General features: G+C 44.4%; 1 protein-coding gene across 1 annotated transcript in view; it reads right to left on the bottom strand.

The window, feature by feature from the left end:
- Positions 1 to 19,438, bottom strand: part of Dnah5 (dynein axonemal heavy chain 5) — a 235,205-nt gene extending 215,767 nt beyond the window's left edge. The window contains exons 1-2 of the mRNA XM_021208310.1: positions 19,169 to 19,438; positions 4,102 to 4,236 (exon numbers count right to left, since the gene is read on the bottom strand). Of these exons, the coding sequence (XP_021063969.1) occupies positions 4,102 to 4,236; positions 19,169 to 19,225 (192 nt within the window). The 5' untranslated portion in view covers positions 19,226 to 19,438. The remainder of the gene's footprint in view (positions 1 to 4,101; positions 4,237 to 19,168) is intronic.
- Positions 19,439 to 19,651: the final 213 nt, after the last annotated feature.

Genomic DNA, 19,651 nt, shown 5'->3' with positions numbered 1-19,651 from the left:
AAGACACATGGTAAAGTCCTAGACCAATAAGAAACCTTGTCTCAAACAAAAGGAAGAAGGCACTTAAAGACCAACATCTGAAGTTGTTCCCTGACCTCGACATTTGCACTGTGCATGCATGCAGCCAAATACACATGTGTGGGCATGCATGAACACACACACACACACACACATACACATACACACACCTTAACAAAAACAAATTAAGAAGACAGAAGGATGGTGGGTATGTGAATGGATAGGTAGATACATTTAGATAGATTGATAGATAGATAGATAGATAGATAGATAGATAGATAGATAGATAGATAGATAGATAGATAAATGATGGACGACAGGTAGATAGATGATGATACATACATACATACATGCATACATACATACATACATGGGTAGATGCATAGATGCATAGATACATAGATGAGATGGAAAAGAGGAAAGCTCTTGTGATGGTTTGTATATGCTCAGTCCAGGGAATGGCACTATTAGAAGGTGTGGCCCTGTTGGACCAGGTGTGTCACTGTGGGTGTGGGCTACAAAACCCTCATCTTAGCTGCCTGAAAGTCAGTCTTCTGCTAGGAGCCTTCAGATGAAGATGAACTCTCAGCTCCTCCTGCACCATGCCTGCCTGGATGCTGCCACGTTCCTACCTTGATGATATTGAACTGAACCTATGAACTGCAAGGCAGTCCCAATTAAATGTTGTCCTTATGAGAGTGGCCTTGGCATTTGGTCGGTTCACAGTAGTAAACCCCTAACTAAAGGCAGATCTGCACACGCATAAGGATGGCTACTACCAAAAAAAATGAATAAACACATTGTGGGAATGTAGCCACTGTGGAAAAAAGTACGAAATTTCTTCTATAAAGCTAAACTTGGAATTGTCATGTGATCCAACAATCCACTCACGCTTATATATCACAAAGCTCTGAAAGCAGGATTTCAAAGGGATGTTTGTATTCTCAACGTCTCCAGTAGTTTTGCTCAGTCACCTCCACAAAAGGTGGGAACGTGCCGTGAATGAATCGACAAAGCCTGTAAACAGGGGAAAATGCTCAACTTCAATAGGCAGAGACCTGACACAGGCCACAACATGGATGGACCTTTATGATGTCTGATCTCCGTCCTTGTAACTAGATCTGGAACGAAAGACGCTGTGGGAGATCCTCTTGACCAGGTTGTTTGAAGTGAGAAGACCAAACCCTAATGTGGGCATGCTGTTCTGATCTAGACAAATGAAGAAACTTTCCTTTTTGACTGTTTGCTTTCAATGTTGCAAGCAAGTTCATCTATCCTGCATTCTTTTGCTGATATTAGAACCAGCTTCTTCAGTTCTAACATAGGTATAAGACCAGCAACTCACCAGGATCCTCCAGGCCCAGTGCTAGACTGGGACCACTGAGATGCCCGTAGACTGAACAGCTGCTAGATTCTCCGTCTCTCCAGACTACCCACACTGCTTTGTATAAACCCACTGTGTGTGTGCGTGTGTGTGTGTGTGTGTGTGTATGTGTGTGTGTGTGTGTGATCTATCAATTCTGTTCTTCTAGAGACCTCTGAGTGATACAACTATGAAACATTGCACTAATGAAATAAATCAGTCCCTAAAGAATAATTACTGTATTTTTTAAGATGATTGGGCCAGCTCAATGAAGAAAGCTTAGATGACCCTCGCTATGCTTCCTGTTTTGGAATAGAATTATCTACCTGCTGGTATGATAGATAGGAATAAGATTAGAGCTGAAACCCACTTAGAACAAGGACTGATGTGTAGCAGAGTGTCACCTGTACTGAAAGAGAGAGAGGAAGGAAAACTTCCCTCTTAACAGGCTCTTGTCCCCTTCATTTTCCTCTATTTCCCACCATAGACTGCACTCCAAAGACTGCATTGTATAGACCAACTCTGTGTTTATACTGGTGCTGTGTTTATACTGGTGCTGTGTTTATACAGAGGCTGCTGGTGCCAGCTAACAAATGAGGCTTGGTAGTCCTGAGTCTCAGGACTCAGGGTTTCTGACTCAGGGTCTACAGCACCATAATGGAAATTCAAAGTCAGCCATGGAACCAAACAAGGTCTACACCACAGAAACCAACTCTAACTCAGACTGGCACTGCCCTTTTCTGCCCCCTGTCCATGCAAAGGCAGATGCTAGACGTTTGCTAGACCAACACTGGAACATGTTATCAACAATCTCTCCCTCCCTTCCTTCTTTCCTCTCTTCCTCCCTGCCTCTCTCCCTCCTTCCCATCCTCCTTTCCTCCCCATCCCTCCTTTTCTCACTTCCTCTTTCTTCCTCTCTGTCTCCTCTCTCACACCATATGTTTATGGAGTTACGTCTTTGGAAACCTTAATAGGGTTCCTAATAGGACTTCCTGACTAGAAGAAACTCTTCTCATAAATTTACCCTTCCCTATCAGGGTCACATTACCAAACACACCTTATCCCAAATTTTTGGAAAGAAGTTGTAGCAGAGAAATCAAAGTCAGGAACAGAAGAAACCAGTTCCAGGTGCCAAATCAAAGCCACAGTCAGAAAACCATGGCATTGTTCAGTAGCCAAACCTAGACTAGGACCACTATAAAAGTTAATTAGTTAATTAAGTTTTAGAAGAGTTAGTTTTCTTTAAAGATGTAGTCCCTGGGAACCACCACCAATAGATGGTTCCACACCAAGGCGCACACTGGCAGCACTAAGTTCGGTGGATTTAAGAAGAAATAGGAGAAAATAGTGGTAGAGGGACACAGGAGAAATTCAAAGAGAGGAAATGGGGATAGACTTGATCAAAAGGCATCACACAGATGTACAAAATTTTTAAATAATAAAAATAAATGAATACACATGTGGGACCATGAAAGGCAGCCTGTTTCGGTTGAATGAGGCTTGCTTCAGAGACCCAGTAGAAAACTCTACAAGGGACCAAACAGTGAGCCGCATATGCAGAGACAGATGCCGGACACCACAGAGCCCTCAACTCCATAATTCTGTGACTATAAGTCACACAGACAAAGCCCCAAGCTCCTGGCATTCTAGCTAGACTCCACCCACAGTTGCCTGACTATAGCCAGGTATGCTCCTCCCCACAGTTACCTGGCAACAGCAAGGTAGCCCAGCCCACTATAAAAGGAGCTGCTTGGCCCCTCCTCCCTCTCTTAAGCTCTCACCTTTCTTACTCTCTAGCTCTCCTTCTCTCCCTCCCTTACCCCTCTTTCCACATGGCTATGGCTGGCCCCTCTCTTTCTTTTACCTTCTCTCTTTCTCTCTGCCTTTCTACAATAAAACACTAAAACCATAGACTGTCTCTGCTCATCAAGGCCTGCTGTGCTTGAACCATGGGATAGGCTTTCCCCTAAAGAGCCGTGTTGAACCTCCCACCAGAAGGCCTTCCTGGGCTCCAGCCACAGACGGAACCAAGAATCCAGGATTCTCGCCCGTGTGGGAACCACCCAGCACCTCTTCTCCCCTGCCCTCTCCTTTCTTCGACCCTGAGGCTGGCCTAGCCACCCCAGGGCCTCCACTTTGTTCTCAGCTCTTCCATGGTGTCCAACGTGTCTGGGATGCCTGAGACTGAGAACCTGTTATCTCTGGCCTCAGTGAAGTCCAGAGACCTCCGACTGCCTGTTGTCCACCCCAAGAGGGCTGGATCCATAGCTTCCCACAGCTAGATAGCCACCCAGGACCTCGTGAAGAGTGCATAGCATCCACCCACCCAGAGCACCTGAACTGTGGCTGGACACAGGTTTTCTCCCACTCCTTTTATTCCCCCACGCCCACTGCCCGACACACATACATACATAGTTACAGACAGATAGACAGACAGACAGACAGACAGCAACTTGAAACATGGTTTTATTCCCTAATCTCAGGTTCAAGACTGGCACAAGAGCTCAGCCTCATTGGTTATAAAGAGACGCAGGCATCATCATCAAATGGTGGAACCCAAATGAGGACTACAAGTACCATCATTCAACCTGGAAAGCGGGAAAGTTCAGAGATTTTTCAGCCTAACCCAGAATGGAGCCCCTGCACATTAGGCCGGCAGCTCTTCATAGGCACCGCACGGCTGCTTGCAACAGGATGGTGAGGACACAAAAGCTTCCTACCTGATTACCCTCAAGAAGAGCATCTTCCACTTCCGGTTTGTTCAGGTCCAAACAGGAAGCTACAATTGCGAACAGATAGTCATGTCGCCCATCCAGACGGGCCCTCTTGGCTTCCTTCTCTTCTTTCAGTCGTTGCTAAAAGAAAAAGATAAAAATGCTATATTGCAACTGCTGCTCTCAAATGGCTCATTTTGTAACAATTTCACACAATTGTGGTTTTCAAGTCTTAGAATTTCGCATAGCAGGCAGCTTAATGGTACCAGTTTATATGTACTCTTCTTCTATTTTTAGAAATAAATTTACTTCTCTTATGAAAACAAGGTGTGGCCACTGCTTTGAAATCGCACAATACTAGACAAACAAAAAGAAGCCAGAAAAATAATCTGCCAACCATAAATTATTGCTGTTAACATTTTGTTTCGTCTTTACAGACTTATTTCCATACACATAAAAGTGTTTAATAGATACGTGTAAAAAAATTGAAAATTCCAATTTTGAAAACATTTTTTTCTTAGCCATAGAGTAATGTTCTTATCTCTTCTGTTTGCTGTGTATCAGGTTCATATCTGGTCTTGGAATTCATTTCTGACCTCTGCTGCCCATGCATTTGACTGTGGGCTATGAATTACAATAATGAGGACTGTTCGGTGTAAGCAGGGTCAGCGACTTAATGCTAACCCTTCTGCACTCTTTGCTCACACAACGTATGCAAGCATGTGCATAGGCCTATGTTTATAACATGACATGAAAATTCTTCATGCATTTCTTCCTTAACAGTGCATCAGGGTTCATTGAAGTTTGACACAGATTTTTCCAGAACTTTTATAATACCTACAAAATATTGGATGTGGGTATGCCATGATTTATTCAACTATTTTGGCATCAGAACACCTTAAATTGCCAATCCATTACTTAAATAAGTACATTAGCTTTAATACCAACTAGTAGTTCCTAGCAACAGAAGAAAAGCTGTCCCTTTTGATCAAGAAACTTTTATTAAACTACAGTGCAGGCCAGAACTATAGCCATAAACACCACCAGTAACCTCAAAAAAGTGCACGGTCTGACTGTGAGAGTACATGAAAATATGTAAATATGACAAGGTGTCATAAAGATTAAGAAGAAAAATAAGATTTGTGGGTCCCAGAAGACAGGGCAGGGGGCCTCTAGATCTTCAGAGAAGGAGCAAGAAAAGGGACCCCCCAGTCTAACCTACAGCTGAAGAGAGAGAGAGAAGGCAGCATGACTGAAAAGGTTTCAGGAGAAGACAGAGGAAGGTTGCCATCACTCCCTAGGAGGTGAGAGGCATAAGAAAGCTCAGAACCTTCTGGAAACACAAGGCAGCCAGAGTGGGTGAGGAAGAGACTGAGAAGCACAGCAGGAGATGAGAAAGAAGTCATGAGATAAAATACTTCATTGCACACACCATAACGTCCGAACATTATCTAGAATCAATGACAAGGTTTGAAAAACGGAAGACAGATGTTAGCTCTGTCTACACTACCAATGCTCCATCATCCTGACGTCAGTGTGGAGAACATGGTACTGAGACAAGCCTAGAGGCAGACAAGTGGATCTCTGCAGCACCTCTAGTCTCTGGAATTGTATCAGGAGCAAACTGTGACATCACCACCACCCGTGGGCTTTGGGATGTGCTGGGTCCAGGTATATCAGTATGTGTAAGAAGCAGGTCAGTCACTGGGAGTGTGCGTCTAGAGTTCAAGGTAAACTCATCGCATACAGATAAGGCTCCCAATCCAACATAACAAGAATTATGAGCCAGACCATTCTTATGAGGGATATCCCTCATAAGACATATGCAGAACCCTGTAGGTGGAACAACAATATGAACTAACCAGTACCCCCTGAGCTTGTGTCTCTAGCTGCATATGTAGCAGAAGATGGCCTAATTGGCCATCATTGGGAAGAGAGGCCCCTCGGTCTTGCAAACTTTATATGACCCAGCACAGGGGAAGGCCAGGGCCAAGAAGTGGGAGTGGGTGGGTAGGGGAGCAGGGGCGGGGGGAGGGTATGGGGAACTTTCGGGATAGCATTTGAAATGTAAATAAAGAAAATAATAAAACAATAAAAATAAAATAATAAAAAAGGGGGAAAAAGACATATGCAGAACATAAGATTATTGGCATGAAAAACAACAATAGAGGTGTGATCTGTTGTGATTGTGAAAAACAGAACCTGCAAAACCAACTATCAGGCAGGTAAGATGGCTCCGTGGGTAAAAAGCACATCCTGTACAAGGCTGGCAAGTTGGCTTGTATCCCTGGAATTTAGGAAAGGAGAACACGTGCTCCGGAAAGTTGTCCTCTGACCTCCATATATGTGCTGTGACATAGTCATACACACATACACACCGAATCATACACCCATCAAATACACACAATCATGCACATGTGCATGCACACACATAAACACACACACATCACACACATCACACACATCACACACACACACACACACACAACATCAGCAGCACTGTCCTCAAGCATAGTAGCTATTCAATAAATGTTTATGAAGTAAATAATTAAATCAAAGTTAAGACTAGGAGTGAAAATCATATTCTCCAACAAAGAGACTGAAGAGATGAGCACCCCAGTGCAGAGCACTCACTGCTCCTGCAGAGGACCTGGATTTGGTTTCCAGAACCCTTAGACCACTCACAATCACCTGCAACTCCAGGTGCAAAGGGTCTGTTGTGATCGTCTGGAAGCTGTGGGCACCGGCATGCCTATAGCACATTTACATACTTGTAGGCAGAGCACTCAGACACATAAAATAAATAAATCTACTGAAGACATATATTCCAACAAAGATATGGAGATAAAGAGACAAGGGAGTGAAAACCTTAGAGCCAGGAGGGAATGAAGTGCAAATAGAGACGGCTGAGTCTGTGCAGCCCTGTGAATGCAGGAGACAATAGCATCAATCAACCGTAGCCAGTGGCCAACACTATACGTTGTACAGATGATTGCAAATACTAGCTAGCACGTCTGCAAGGACTCTGTCTGCAAATGGCTGCAGCGTCGCACAGCTGTTTTGCAAAAGTGAGGCAGTAAAATGTCCCGAGCCCACCATTAGATAACATGGGCTTTGCCTTTGCATCGCAGCAGCTCAGCCAAGGTCGTGAGGCACAGAACCATGAAGTTGAGTCCAGTCAGTCACGGAGCCAAGAGAGGTGGTTGTTGTTCCTTAGAAGTCTCGGGCAATGCAGTGATAGCATCAGGAAATTTTCACCGGGTGGGCAAAGGACATAGAATGCATGCCTGAGAAATGGGTGATTGAGGGGGAAAGAAATACAGTCAAACTAAATGCAGGCTGCTCTTTCCAGAAACGTCACTGTAATGGAAAAAGGACATTGCATTCCTTAAGAAGGATTTAGAGTTAAGAACTTAAGATTCAAAGGATTGGCAAGAAAGTGAAGATGAAAGTGTTGAGATTTTGGGGACATTGGAAGGCAGTGAGGCAGGTAGGAGGTATACGCCCGAATCCCAGCACTCAAAGAAATAAGGCAGGAACTCTAGGGAACAAGACAGAGCCCAGAAGCTGGCCAGGACTACATGGAAAGAGACGTGGAGCAGAAACAGCAGGGCTGCCTCTATGTAAACACTAGGGGCCAAGCAGCTGCAGAAGCATCTCCTGCAGGAGGACCTAACTGAGGACTGCCTGAGAGGTCAAGAATTGCTAGTGCAAATAATGCCAGCCAACCACAAACTGCTGTTTAAAAGAGATGCTTTCTTGGGACCAATGGGGACGTGGGTGGAGGGTGTTAAGGGAGCTTGCTGCAGTGCTCAGGTGAGCTTGCTGCAGCCTTTCTCGCCTGCTCCCGGAGTCTGTGTCAAGTTGACTCTGTGCCAACTCACCCCAACCCCACAGGCAGGTGGGGTTGGGTCGGAGGAGCGCTGCCCAGGGCACAGGCAATATAGAGGAGGAAGGAGGGCAAAAGGAAGCTGGGCAGCAGAGAGACCTGCAAGGAGTCAGGTTGGTGGCCATTGCTAGCCCTGTGCAGTTGACACTCATTTCGCTTAACCCAAAGGAAGGACTCATTGCAGACAATGTGAGGAAAAGAGTACACATTGGGGCTTAAAATAAATAAGCAAAATAAACATTCTACCAATTCTCTTGGTCCTGGCATAAAGTACGCATTCCGTAAATGTCAAATAGAAAACCACATAAATGTATTTCCAAATGTCACTAAAATAAGGAAGATACCATTTTTTTTTTCTTTCAACTGCTTTCTACCTTCCTGTATGGGAGAAATAAAACACTTTCTCAAAGTGATCTCTTGGAGTCTGTACTAAGTGTTTTTAACAGCTTGAGAGCTTGGGGGTCAACCAACAACAAAAGAAGAAGCAGATGTGCAGCAGCCAGACGAGAAATAGAAGGCACGGAGACAGAGGACTCGAGATTCAGTGCATCTGAAGGCTGGCAAAGAAGGCAACATCTTAAGTGAGAATCCAGCATTGCAGCACATTACTCCATGACCTGATTTTACAAATTCCAGAGAGGAAAAGAAAATACAGAGAAAAGAGAGATTGGTCTCTAAAACAGAACTCTAATTATTCTATTTTTGCCCAACTCTCACAGAAGGAAAAAACTTCCAAAGCACTTTTGTATATACAAAGAAAGTGGTCAGCATGTTTTTTAAAGTAAACGTTTTCAAAGGCTATTTTTAAGTATATTCACTTCCTAAAGACAAGAAATATGCAATCCTGGCATCATCAAGATGAAAGTTTGCCAGTCTCTGCTTTCACTGCCTTAGGTACATCCTGGTGCAATGAGAGGTTTTGAATCCTGTTTAGTTTCTACTACCATGATAGAGTCAATACCATTAGGCAACCACTTAGCAATCAGATCAGTACACTGGCAGGCTGTGAAGTTAATCTGCCCCTTTCTGGCTATTCAGGGACCACAGCAACAAGGTGACCAGCTGACTGGACTTGAGTCTCCTGTTGGACACTTGGAGAGCAAAAGCAGAACGTGATTGGGAAAGCAAGAAGCACTGTGGGAGGTGGTGCCCCCCTATAGTCCCAGCACTTGGAAGGCAGAAGAGGGAGGATCATGACTCCGAAGCCATCCTGAGCTTCAGGCCAAGTTCAAGACTTGATGACCATAGAGTGGTTTGAATGAGAATGGCCCCCATAGGTTCATGTGCCTGAATGTTTGGTCCTCAGTTAAGTGAAACTGTTTGGGAAGAGTTGGAAGTTGTGGCCTTGTTGGAGGAGAGGTGTCACTACAGATGGGCTTTGAGCTTTCAAAAGCCTACATTGTCCCCATTTAGCTCTCTGCCCCGTGTTTGTGGATGAAATACTGTGCGCTTCCCCCAGCCTTTAGCAGGCTAAATAGACCTTAAGGGTTGGCCACAGTTGATCTTCTGCTGACCTAGGTGACCTAGGGTGGAGTCTTCCACCTTGCTGCACCTGAAGATTCCTGCAGGAGCAGACTGCCTGCTCAGCTTGCTTTGCAACACAATCCAGATGAAACAAAGGATGGGTCTGTGGGTTTTCCCTATATAAACGCAGAGCTGAAAAATCAAACTTTGAGCCTTGATCAGAAACCTTTGTCTTAGCTTCATCCTTCTCTCACCCACCCGTCCTTTTTCATGCCCAGCCTCCCTTTCAGGTAGTAGGTACCCGGTTTTCTGTGGCTGCTGGACACCTACAAAATATCAGTTCTCAGCTACTACTCCAGCACCATGCCTGCCAGCATGTGGCCATGCTCCGTATCACAATGGTCATGGACTCACCCTCTGGAACAGTGAACCCCCGATAAACTCTTAATTTTATAAGTCATCTTAGTCATGTGTCTTCTCACAATAGAATAGTAGCAAAGGCAACAGCATAATGAGTCGTGGTCTCTAAAGACAAATGGTAAGAAGTAACCAGTGATAGTTACTTTAAAAAAAAAAAAAAAAAAAGTTGATTGATCGATAGCCACGGAGGTGGGATTTTACCAGTGAGCCACGGAGGTGGGATTTTACCAGTGAGCCCCAGAGGTGGGATTTTACCAGTGAGTCACAGAGATGGGATTTTACCAGTGAGCCCCGGAGGTGGGATTTTACCAGTGAGCCACGGAGGTGGGATTTTACCAGTGAGTCACGGAGATGGGATTTTACCAGTGAGCCACAGAGGTGGGATTTTTTTTTAAAGCACTCCATAACAGTTGTTTTACATTGAATAAGCGAGCACTGAAATTAAGGGATCTGGGGATAGACAGAAACACACTTAGTACCCAAGAAAAATCTAGAAAACATTTGTGCTGAGGTTTACTGCTGATGCCTTGGGATGGAAGGGTGGTTAGTGTCCTTGCCTACGCTACGTGGGTGCCACTTCTCAGGCAAGGTGGCACCCTGCACAGAGAAAAGTTGTTGTCGGGGTCATGGTTTCTAGTCCCAGCTCCTCCACCAATTATGATCCCTCAAGCTTGTCATTTAACCTTTCTGTCCTGTAATTCCCTCAAACTCTAAGACCCAAGTATTGCACGATATAGCAGTGAAATTCCATTCCTCCTTTAATGTGTCCTCTTTCTCAGTAAAGTATAATACAAACTGTAAGCCTAAGATGTTAAAATCCAGATTCCAAGCAACTTTCTAGTGCTGTGTACCCGTCACAGAGCTCAGTGGCTTTTTGGCCAAGCCGATCTGCCCATTTGGGTGTTTTGATTTCTGATTATTTCGCCCTGAACTCCACACCATAATCGCTGTCTGCATTTGCCCATACAAACTGGGGATGAACCGCACATGCTCAGTCTTCTATTTTGCCTCTGACAGGGAGTCATTATAGTGATCCAGACAAAAGTCCTTACAGAGTAGGGATCACCAAGTCACCCAGCACATGGATTAAAATGGGATAACCAAGGCTTTGGTCCAAACATCAAAATGTAAGTAAAACAGGACTTTCACTGATGATTTTTTCAGTTACATGAATGTTGAAGCCTTCTCCCCGTTGGTATTACCTTTCAACAGGTTTGCCTCTGACCCAGGCTCACCACAGTGACCTCACTGATACCGAGCAGAAGTGGGGTAAGGAAGGAACTATGAAGCTGAGAACCCCTTGGTGACTGGTTGTGACTGGACATGGACACTTGACTAAACTTCTTTTTTGTTAGTTTGTTTGTTTTGAGACAGGGTTTCTCTGTATAGCCCTGGCTGTCCTGGAACTCACTCTGTAGACCAGGCTGGCCTCGAACTCAGAAATCCGCCTGCCTCTGCCTCCCGAGTGCTGGGATTAAAGGCGTGCGCCACCACCGCCCAGCTTTTGACTAGACTTCTGCTTTACATCATTTGCTATGGTGATAGCAAACACAGCCTGCCGAGCAGACACTGCTCTCTGAACACCGGAAACCTGAGAGGATGGACCATCTACAACTTTCCTCACATGTGAGTGGCAGGCTGGGAGTCCTGGGGCACAACCAATGGGCCAAGTTGAATGGCAGATTTCTGAGAGAGACGACGACTGCTGAATCCATTCTATAGACCTTTTCTTTACATTATCAGCTAAGGGTTATTCTAGGGTGTTGGAGAAGGATACCCAGGGTCTGTGTACAGGTTGTAGGGAGCTGTGGGCAGAGACGAGTACGTATATTCGGAGCTATTGACTGCCACCTTGGTGTCATCTCCCAGCTTACCTGCCACAGGTTCAGCTCTATCATTCTACTCCTGAGTCTCCCAGGAACTACGAACTCCCCGATCCCACCCTCGGCCCCTAAACATTCTGAGAGCTGAGTTCTTTGCTTGTGCATTCAAGAGAGTGGGTTCTACGCTTTCTTGTCTCCCAGACATTTCTCTCTTCCTTGCTGCTGCTCCCAATGGAAAGATGCACTCTTATCTACATTGTATTTTATACACTGTGATCAGCCAATATCTTTTACAGGAGGAAGTGATTGGGCAAAAGAATGGATGCAAAAAATATAATAAATTATAGATAGATAGATAGATAGATAGATAGATAGATAGATAGATAGATAGATAGATAGATAGATAGATATGATATGATATGATATGATATGATACATGGTAGATAGACAGACAGATGATAGATATGCAGGTAATAGATAATAGATATCATTGTTCAAAAGATTTTCTACATAACATGATTAGCCCATTACTCGTCTAAACCTGATATTTCCACGTTAATGAAATCCAGTTCTACATTTATTAAGTAAACACACTTTTGCTTGTTTGATATGGGTGTTTTGGGTTTTTATGTGCATGGACAGGTACAACGGTACAGTTGCTATGCGACTTGCTTAGCTTTTTGCTGGACATTAAAGTCCCCACCCGAGATGACTGCAAACAATACCGAATCTGCAAATAGCTTTCAGGTTTCTTATCGTAAATAACCAAAGTAAATACCCTGATGATTGGTTTTGACTTAGCTGTCCATATCAATCTGAAGCTTGCGGATAGTTGATCACCTGATGATTAGATTGTGCTGGCAAGGCCAAGGACATGGGTCTGGTCAGGACAGTCAGCCTTCTTTTATTCCCCTTTGGGCTAGGTGAAGCAGGAAAGCCCAAATGCTCATGGGAATTTATAAGAAGCACCTACCCAGATGAAACGGCTGGATACTGACAGAATATGTATTCCTTTTTTTTTTTTTCTAAGAATACCCCCAATGACCCACCTGGCTTAGCTTATCTCCCTGCCACAAACAAACATCACATGACCCTTCTTATCTGTCTCCTGAGCATTGAAGGAAAACAAATCCCAGCTCAACACTGTCCTCACTGCAAGGACGTCAACGCTATAGCAAAGTGTGGTTCTCTTTGGACTTTTGTGATACCCTCAGTGCCCAGAACAGTGAATGTCTGGCACATGCAAGAACCTCATGTAATAGTGCAGGGGGCTCTCGAAATGATACTCTAAAGCAGCGGTTCTCAATCTGTGAGTTGAGACCCCTTTGGGGGTAGCATATCAGATATTTACATTAGGGTTCATAACAGTTGATGTGTACATAAAAAGATAAAGAGAGTAGGGATATGTTCTATGGAGGTGTAGTCAGGTATGGGGGAAAGGGGTGCCTCTGCGGGCCTGAGGCAACCCTTCCCCGCCAAGGGACCAGCCACACGATGGTGTAGTATAGAATGGAGTTTATTCAGGGCATGGGGAGAGGAGTTAAGAGGGTAGTAGAGGCAGAGAGAGAGAGAGAGAGAGAGAGAGAGAGAGAGAGAGAGAGAGAGAGGAGAGAAGTAGAGGCCAGCCATGAGCACATGGAGAGAGTTGGGGAGGGAGGAAATGGGGAGAAGATGGGGGAAGAGAAGCAGAAAAGTGCAAGAGAGAAGAAAGGAGCAAGAGAGTGAGGAGGGGGCAAGCGGCCCCTTTTATAGTGGGGTCAGGTCTACCTGGTTGTTGCTAGGTAACTGTGGGGTAGAGCTTAGACAGGATGCTAACAACAGTAGCAAAATTACAGTTACAAAGTAGCAATGAAATGATTTTACAGTTGGGGGGGATTGCCATGACATGAGGGCCTCAGCATTAGGAAGGTTAGAAATCACTGCTCTGAACTGTAGTGCCTTCTAAGATGGGGACATGGGCACAAAGCCCCACCCCTAACCAAGAAGCTATTGTATTTGTAATGGATACCTGCTAACAGAGAGGGAACGTCCGCATTCTCCAGTGGAGTGTCACTGAGTGTATGAACTTCTTCAAACTAAGCCATAAAAATTAGTAAGGCCACTCTCCTTTCTGTCTCCTTCCTGGGAGGACTTCATTCTTGAGGAGTCTCAACCATATCCCATACCCAAAGGGAAGGAAAGATACACAGAGAAACTGGAACAGAGTTGATTAGAAGCCGTGCTGAGTTTCTCCACTTACAAGCTCACATTCTTTCTGCCCAGTTGATCAAATTTCCACCTGACCATCTACAGAAAGAGAAAGTTTCCTTGGGTCCTTGACTCTTTCTGAAGGCCTCTGTGTCGTGCAAAATTTTAATTAAATAACTCTGAGTTGTTTTCCTCTTGTTAATCTGCCTTTGTGTTATAGCCTGTGATGTTGACCTTTCAAAGGAAAGATGCCACACCACCCTGCCCTGTGATTTGTATAATCAATGGGTGAATTAACTGGCTGATTTACTTTACAAGTCACTTCCAAGAAAGGGATGGAACCAATTACTTCAGATCAATGTGGATCTGTCATTGGAGACCAGGATTCAGTCTGATGATGAGGGGCCCCAAGTAAAACTTATCCCCACCCCCTGTCGCCCCCCAAAATGAAGCTAACTGAACCAACTTCCTGTCCAAGTGCATTGAATTGCAGACGCTGAGGGGAGCAGATCTCTTCCACTTGTCAGCCTCTCTCTCTCTGACTTCCAGCCTTTTCTTTTTAACCCCGGGAGCCACTTCTTCCAGCTCTGCAGGGTGTTTTCCAGCCCACCCGGTCTTCTTTAATTGACTGGGATGACCAAGTTAGAAACGCTTCTCACGCCTTCCCTGTCTCTCTCCACTTTCCTTTTATTCCTCCCGGAGAAGGACCACAGCTACCCAGAGGGCAGGGCTGCTCCTTGTGAATTAAAACTCTTGAGCAAAGTGGTCTACGTCCTGGAGAGAAAGAACCTCACTGCCCGCCCGTCGGCTAATCCCACTCACAGCAGGTGGCCCGGTGAAGGCGTCTTTTATTCAGCACAACTGCAGACCCAGTAGCCGGGACAGAGAGGGCACTTAAACAGAGAAGGTGCCATCCAGTGGGTGGCCCAAAGAATGCTTTGGAATTTCATCTATTTCTCTTGAGTTTCAAGGAACCCTTAATCTGCTCCTATGCTAATTCCCTTTTCTGTCATTCTTTTCAGTGGAATAAAAGGTTGTCTACATTTAGGAGGTATTCTAATGGTAGATTTTATAAGACACACATACACGCAGGTGTCTGAGGGGTAAGGGAAAGAGAAATGCGCAGAAAGGCTCACCCAAGAGCATAGGAGTGGTCTTCCCTAAGAGATAGTCACACCTCACACACCGTACACCGGGGTTGTACAGGTTTCAAAGCTGTCATCTTCTAAAAGTGACAAAGAAACCCAGATGGCATCACAAGATGACTCCTAGGACACCCAAGAGGAAACAAAACTGTTGAGGTAATCTCCAGTTCACAGGGGGTACTGGAATCTAGGGGATCCTCACCCTCGACAAAGTGAAAAGTCTCATTCACATTCCCCCAGAAAGCCTGTGCCATTGCTATGTTAACATAATGATTTCTGTGTGAACATAATATTATCTCTACTTCAGCAGCCCTTACAGAAAATAAGATATCTCTCTATTACTACTTAGGATAAGTGAATCCCCCCTCCAAACAAACAAACAAACAAACAAAACCTAACTCTAGGCCCACAGTAGGAACATTACCATCACCAACCCCCCCTTCCCATCCCAACATTCCATCTTCCCAACTCAACGCTTTTTAAAGGGGGGGGGGCTCACTACATCACTCTGGCTTCAAACTCAGATCAGAGGTCAGCCTGCCTCTCCCTCCCCAGTGCTGGAGATTAAAGCAACACGGGCCACCATACCACACCCACCCAGTCAAAGGGGACTCCAGAGTTATAGATATTCACAGGCATTGGGGCTAGGACCCCAACATGAGTCCTTTAGAAGACCGCTTTTAACTACTGAGTCATCTCTCCGCTCCCCTCCCCACCCCACCCGCAACGCTCAGTCAGCTGTCTGATGTAAAAGATTTAGTGAGCTTTCACACAGCCATTTATTTCACCTACACCCCATTCAACAGTGATTTTCCTCTGAAATCAGAACTACCTAGCTTACAGAATTTTTCTCTTTCACGGTTTCCTCTGGCAACCAGGGTCATTAATTCAGGGTGGCTCTGGTCCAAGCACTTAAAATATATATGTTACCATTCACATTCTATGTGACACCAGGGTAAAATTTCCAAACTTCTCCCATTCATAAAATAAATCACTGTGCTTAAAGCCATCTGTCCTCCAGAATCACCCAGGAACTGCTGGTGCCCGTGCCTCCCACCACAAGGAAGCCTGTCTTGACTGTCCAGGACTGGAACTTGAGTACAGCTCATTCTCAACACTCCCCAGCAAGTCTGTTGAGCATAAATTATGCTCTGAAAGGACAGTGATTGATTGGTGCTACCAGGTTATTGTTTGAATAGGAGCTTTGGATGGAAGGTCCCAAAAATTAGTGGGGTCCTTCTAATTCTTAGCCTCTCTTTTGCTGCTTCTTAGAATTGCAAGGGGGAAAAAAGAATAATGGGATGAGGTGATCTTTTCTGGGGAGACTTCCCCTATTGTACCCTGGAGCACAGTGTTTGGCATAAGGTAGGTATGTAAGCAGCAGCTATGAAATCAATGCAGTTTGATGTGTTCTCTCAAGTCTACCTCCTACATGTTGCAATATGAGCATCTCTGGGCCCTAACTAGATCGGACCCAAGAATAGTCACCTGCCCATTAGCAAACAATACCCACCCCTTCCCCATTTCCCCAGTAAATCCTCAAGCCAATTGCTTTCCTTGGTTCCAATGAAAACATTTTGGCATGTTCAATGTGAAATGTGGTCACCAAGCCAAACAAGTCTAGGCTTGAATAACAAAGGACACTAACATGGCTAGAGTACCAGCAAGCAACAGTACTGACAGACTTTCAGCATCTGCCAGCTATCAGACAGCTTAGGTTCTTTATGTCCTGGCCTCCTCTGTCCACCACACTGAAAACAAGCTTTGGCCTCCTGCAGAGCATCTCAGTAGGAGACATTATGCCTCCCCAAGGGAGCACTCCCACACCCCTCAACCTCTACCCACAGGAATCCCTGAATCCTTGGGAACAATCAGAAATCTCACCAACCGCATTATCTGGTATGAATGCATGCAAGACTAACACCAGGTCTCTCTGCAGCTGAGAGATAACATCTCCATTGTAAAACCTTCCTCCCTCGAAGATGGATGACTTCAACAGTCAAGACGACTGTCATGTTCTGGTTGTACCTTTTCTTTGGCCTTAACAAAATCAACCCACAAAACCATGCATTTTGGTTTCATTTTAGAGGAGTAAAAATGAGTTATTGGGTCTGTGATTCATGTCTTCCATGTCCATGGTAAATAAATACTAAGCATTTTTTTTTCTTTTCAATCTGAGAAAAAAGGAAAGAAAGCAGATATATCTGGGCTGAGGTTTTCTGGTGAGTGAGTGACTAGATAGAGTTATTTCAAGTATTTTTTTTAATTGGAAAGCATTCGAGTTAATATGAGAAAAGGAAGAGATGGCCCGTCTTTTTCATGTTCATAGAACCTCTGCTACATTTTGTTGCTGCTGTCATGGATACACGTGGGTAAAAGCAATTAACGTATCATCTCAACCTAATGATAACACAGCAGCAGCGTAGTTAAAGTTCCAGATCACGATTAAATAAACCTCTGTCTGTAGCCGCTATGCTACAAGTCATGCTTTAGGTCCTTTTCCATTGAGCATTTCAGCTCAAAAAGCTATTACTCGATAATTAGCATATCAATAGACCAAATAGACAGTGCATAGTGATGTAACATGCTGCAACATTACTAAGATAATGCTGTTCCCATCATACTTCAGTGGGGTGACCATTCAAGAAACATAAATGAAACTTCCCAAAAATATTTACTCCCAAGAGGTAGCACTTGTTGAGGAATTTAGTTTGTTAATTATATTTAAATTTTTACAACTGATTATAATGTCTCAGACATAGTAAAAGAGGGCAAGAAGTTCTCATAAATAAGAGAAGACCAGCTCACTTCATTACATCACAAGCGTTATTTGTATTGTATCCTAAGCTCTATAGCAACAGAAGGTTATTTAGAAAGCAGAGACCCTTAAAGAAGTGGTATGCAAGTGAGAGACACGTCTCATTCTAAAATGTTCAGTGCATCAAAACATCTTACATTCCCCCAAATTTGCAATTTTTGCTAATTAAAAATTAAAGTTTATGGCTAGGGATATAGCTTAATCATACCCAGCCCTGGATTCCATCTTTAGCATAATATAAACTGATGCGGTAGAGGCAAAGGATCAGATGTTCAAAGTCACACTCTTGGTTACACAGAGTGTTCAAGACCAGCCTGGGATAGAGACCCAGCCTCATATAATAAACAAATCATAAGTTGGTAAGATGGCTCGGCAGGTGTCATTTGGCTTGTTCCCAAGATTCAATTTAGTATAGCTCGTTCCTGGGATTGTTGACTTAATCTTTGTGACTTGATGTCTTGTGAACCCCATTTGAGTATCTGCCCATTTCTCTGCTCTACCACAGAGCCTGGGGCAAATGCTGGCTCATGACAGGCACACTATGAATACTTGCAAGGTCCAGTTGAAGCAATCATTAGCAGAACAAAGAGGCCTCCGGTCAGATGTGGATCATCTGTTGCAAAATCTGTCTTGTAACATACTAAATTCCGACTAGCTGCTTCAAGATAGGAATGTTCATCTTTCTGTCACACTGGGCTAGGTCTGTCCATGACTACTTGAAGGGAGATCCCACCCACGAGTACTCAGATATAAAGATCCTCAACCAAGCCTGGCAAAAAGCAATAGAGTAATGTTGGAGGGGAAGTCTTTGGCACACTGACTAGCAGTGGAAGGTTCAAGGTCCTCCCTGTGAGCAGCTGGCATGCAGCAGCTGAGAAGGACCCCTTGTGGGGAAGATGATTCTTGCCCCTTCATCTCCATGTCCATGACCTCATTTCTAGAAACATTAGATATGAGAGGTGTCAAAGATCCTAAAATATATTGTATCCTAGAACCTTCCTTAGCCATATCTAATAACCAGCAAAAGTTTACAGGACTTAAGGAATATACAGAGCCCAAACCACCAACCCAAATACATTTTCCACCCTAGAATAACATCTTTCTTAAAGATCACTCATAAATGGCTACATGTAGTTATACTCCGGCAGAAATCTGCAGTAAAGTCAAAAAGCACAGCTCTCCTTTTACATGTGAAATACCAATGCATGCAGCATGTCAGAGACTAAGTGAACAAACATGCTTTTCACAGATTCATCTGGCTATAGCTCTGAAATTGTTTCAGGTCTTTTTCTACCTGGCATTAGTGGTGCTTACGCCAGCTCCTTACCGTCAGAACTCGGGTGACACTCTGCTTCCAGAGTTGTCGTCTGCCGATCCTAAACATCCCAGCAATCTGGGATGGCTCCAAGTCAGCTCCTCCAGAATGGTCTTCTAACTCCCAAGAGAGCTGTTCATCCCCCAGTGGAATATCACATGCAAAGACTCTAAGAGGGTCACAGCATTGCGCTGCTGTTTCTCATGCATGTGGGTGACTCTCCATATCCACAGAACTGAGGCAAGAAGTCAGTCCATCTGTGCTGCTCATATATCCTTCCCTGAGTCTCTGCCCTGGGGCCTTTCCTCACTTCTGTGGTCCTTCGTTGTTAGGGTAATACTGTTTCCATGCTGTGCCATTTAAGCACGCCTCTTAATCATGTTTAGCAACAAGAGAAAGCAATTTAACTGCTTGGTTGCAACCACAACTTCTAATGTTCCATTCTATACACTGCCCAACAATAAGCTTTGAGTCAATAAAGGAGTTTAAATTATT

Source organism: Mus pahari, chromosome 11 (genome assembly GCF_900095145.1).
Source record: "Mus pahari chromosome 11, PAHARI_EIJ_v1.1, whole genome shotgun sequence".
Classification (NCBI taxonomy): domain Eukaryota; kingdom Metazoa; phylum Chordata; class Mammalia; order Rodentia; family Muridae; genus Mus; species Mus pahari.
Note: the sequence above shows the minus strand (reverse complement) of the source record. Positions and strands in the feature narration are given on the sequence as shown.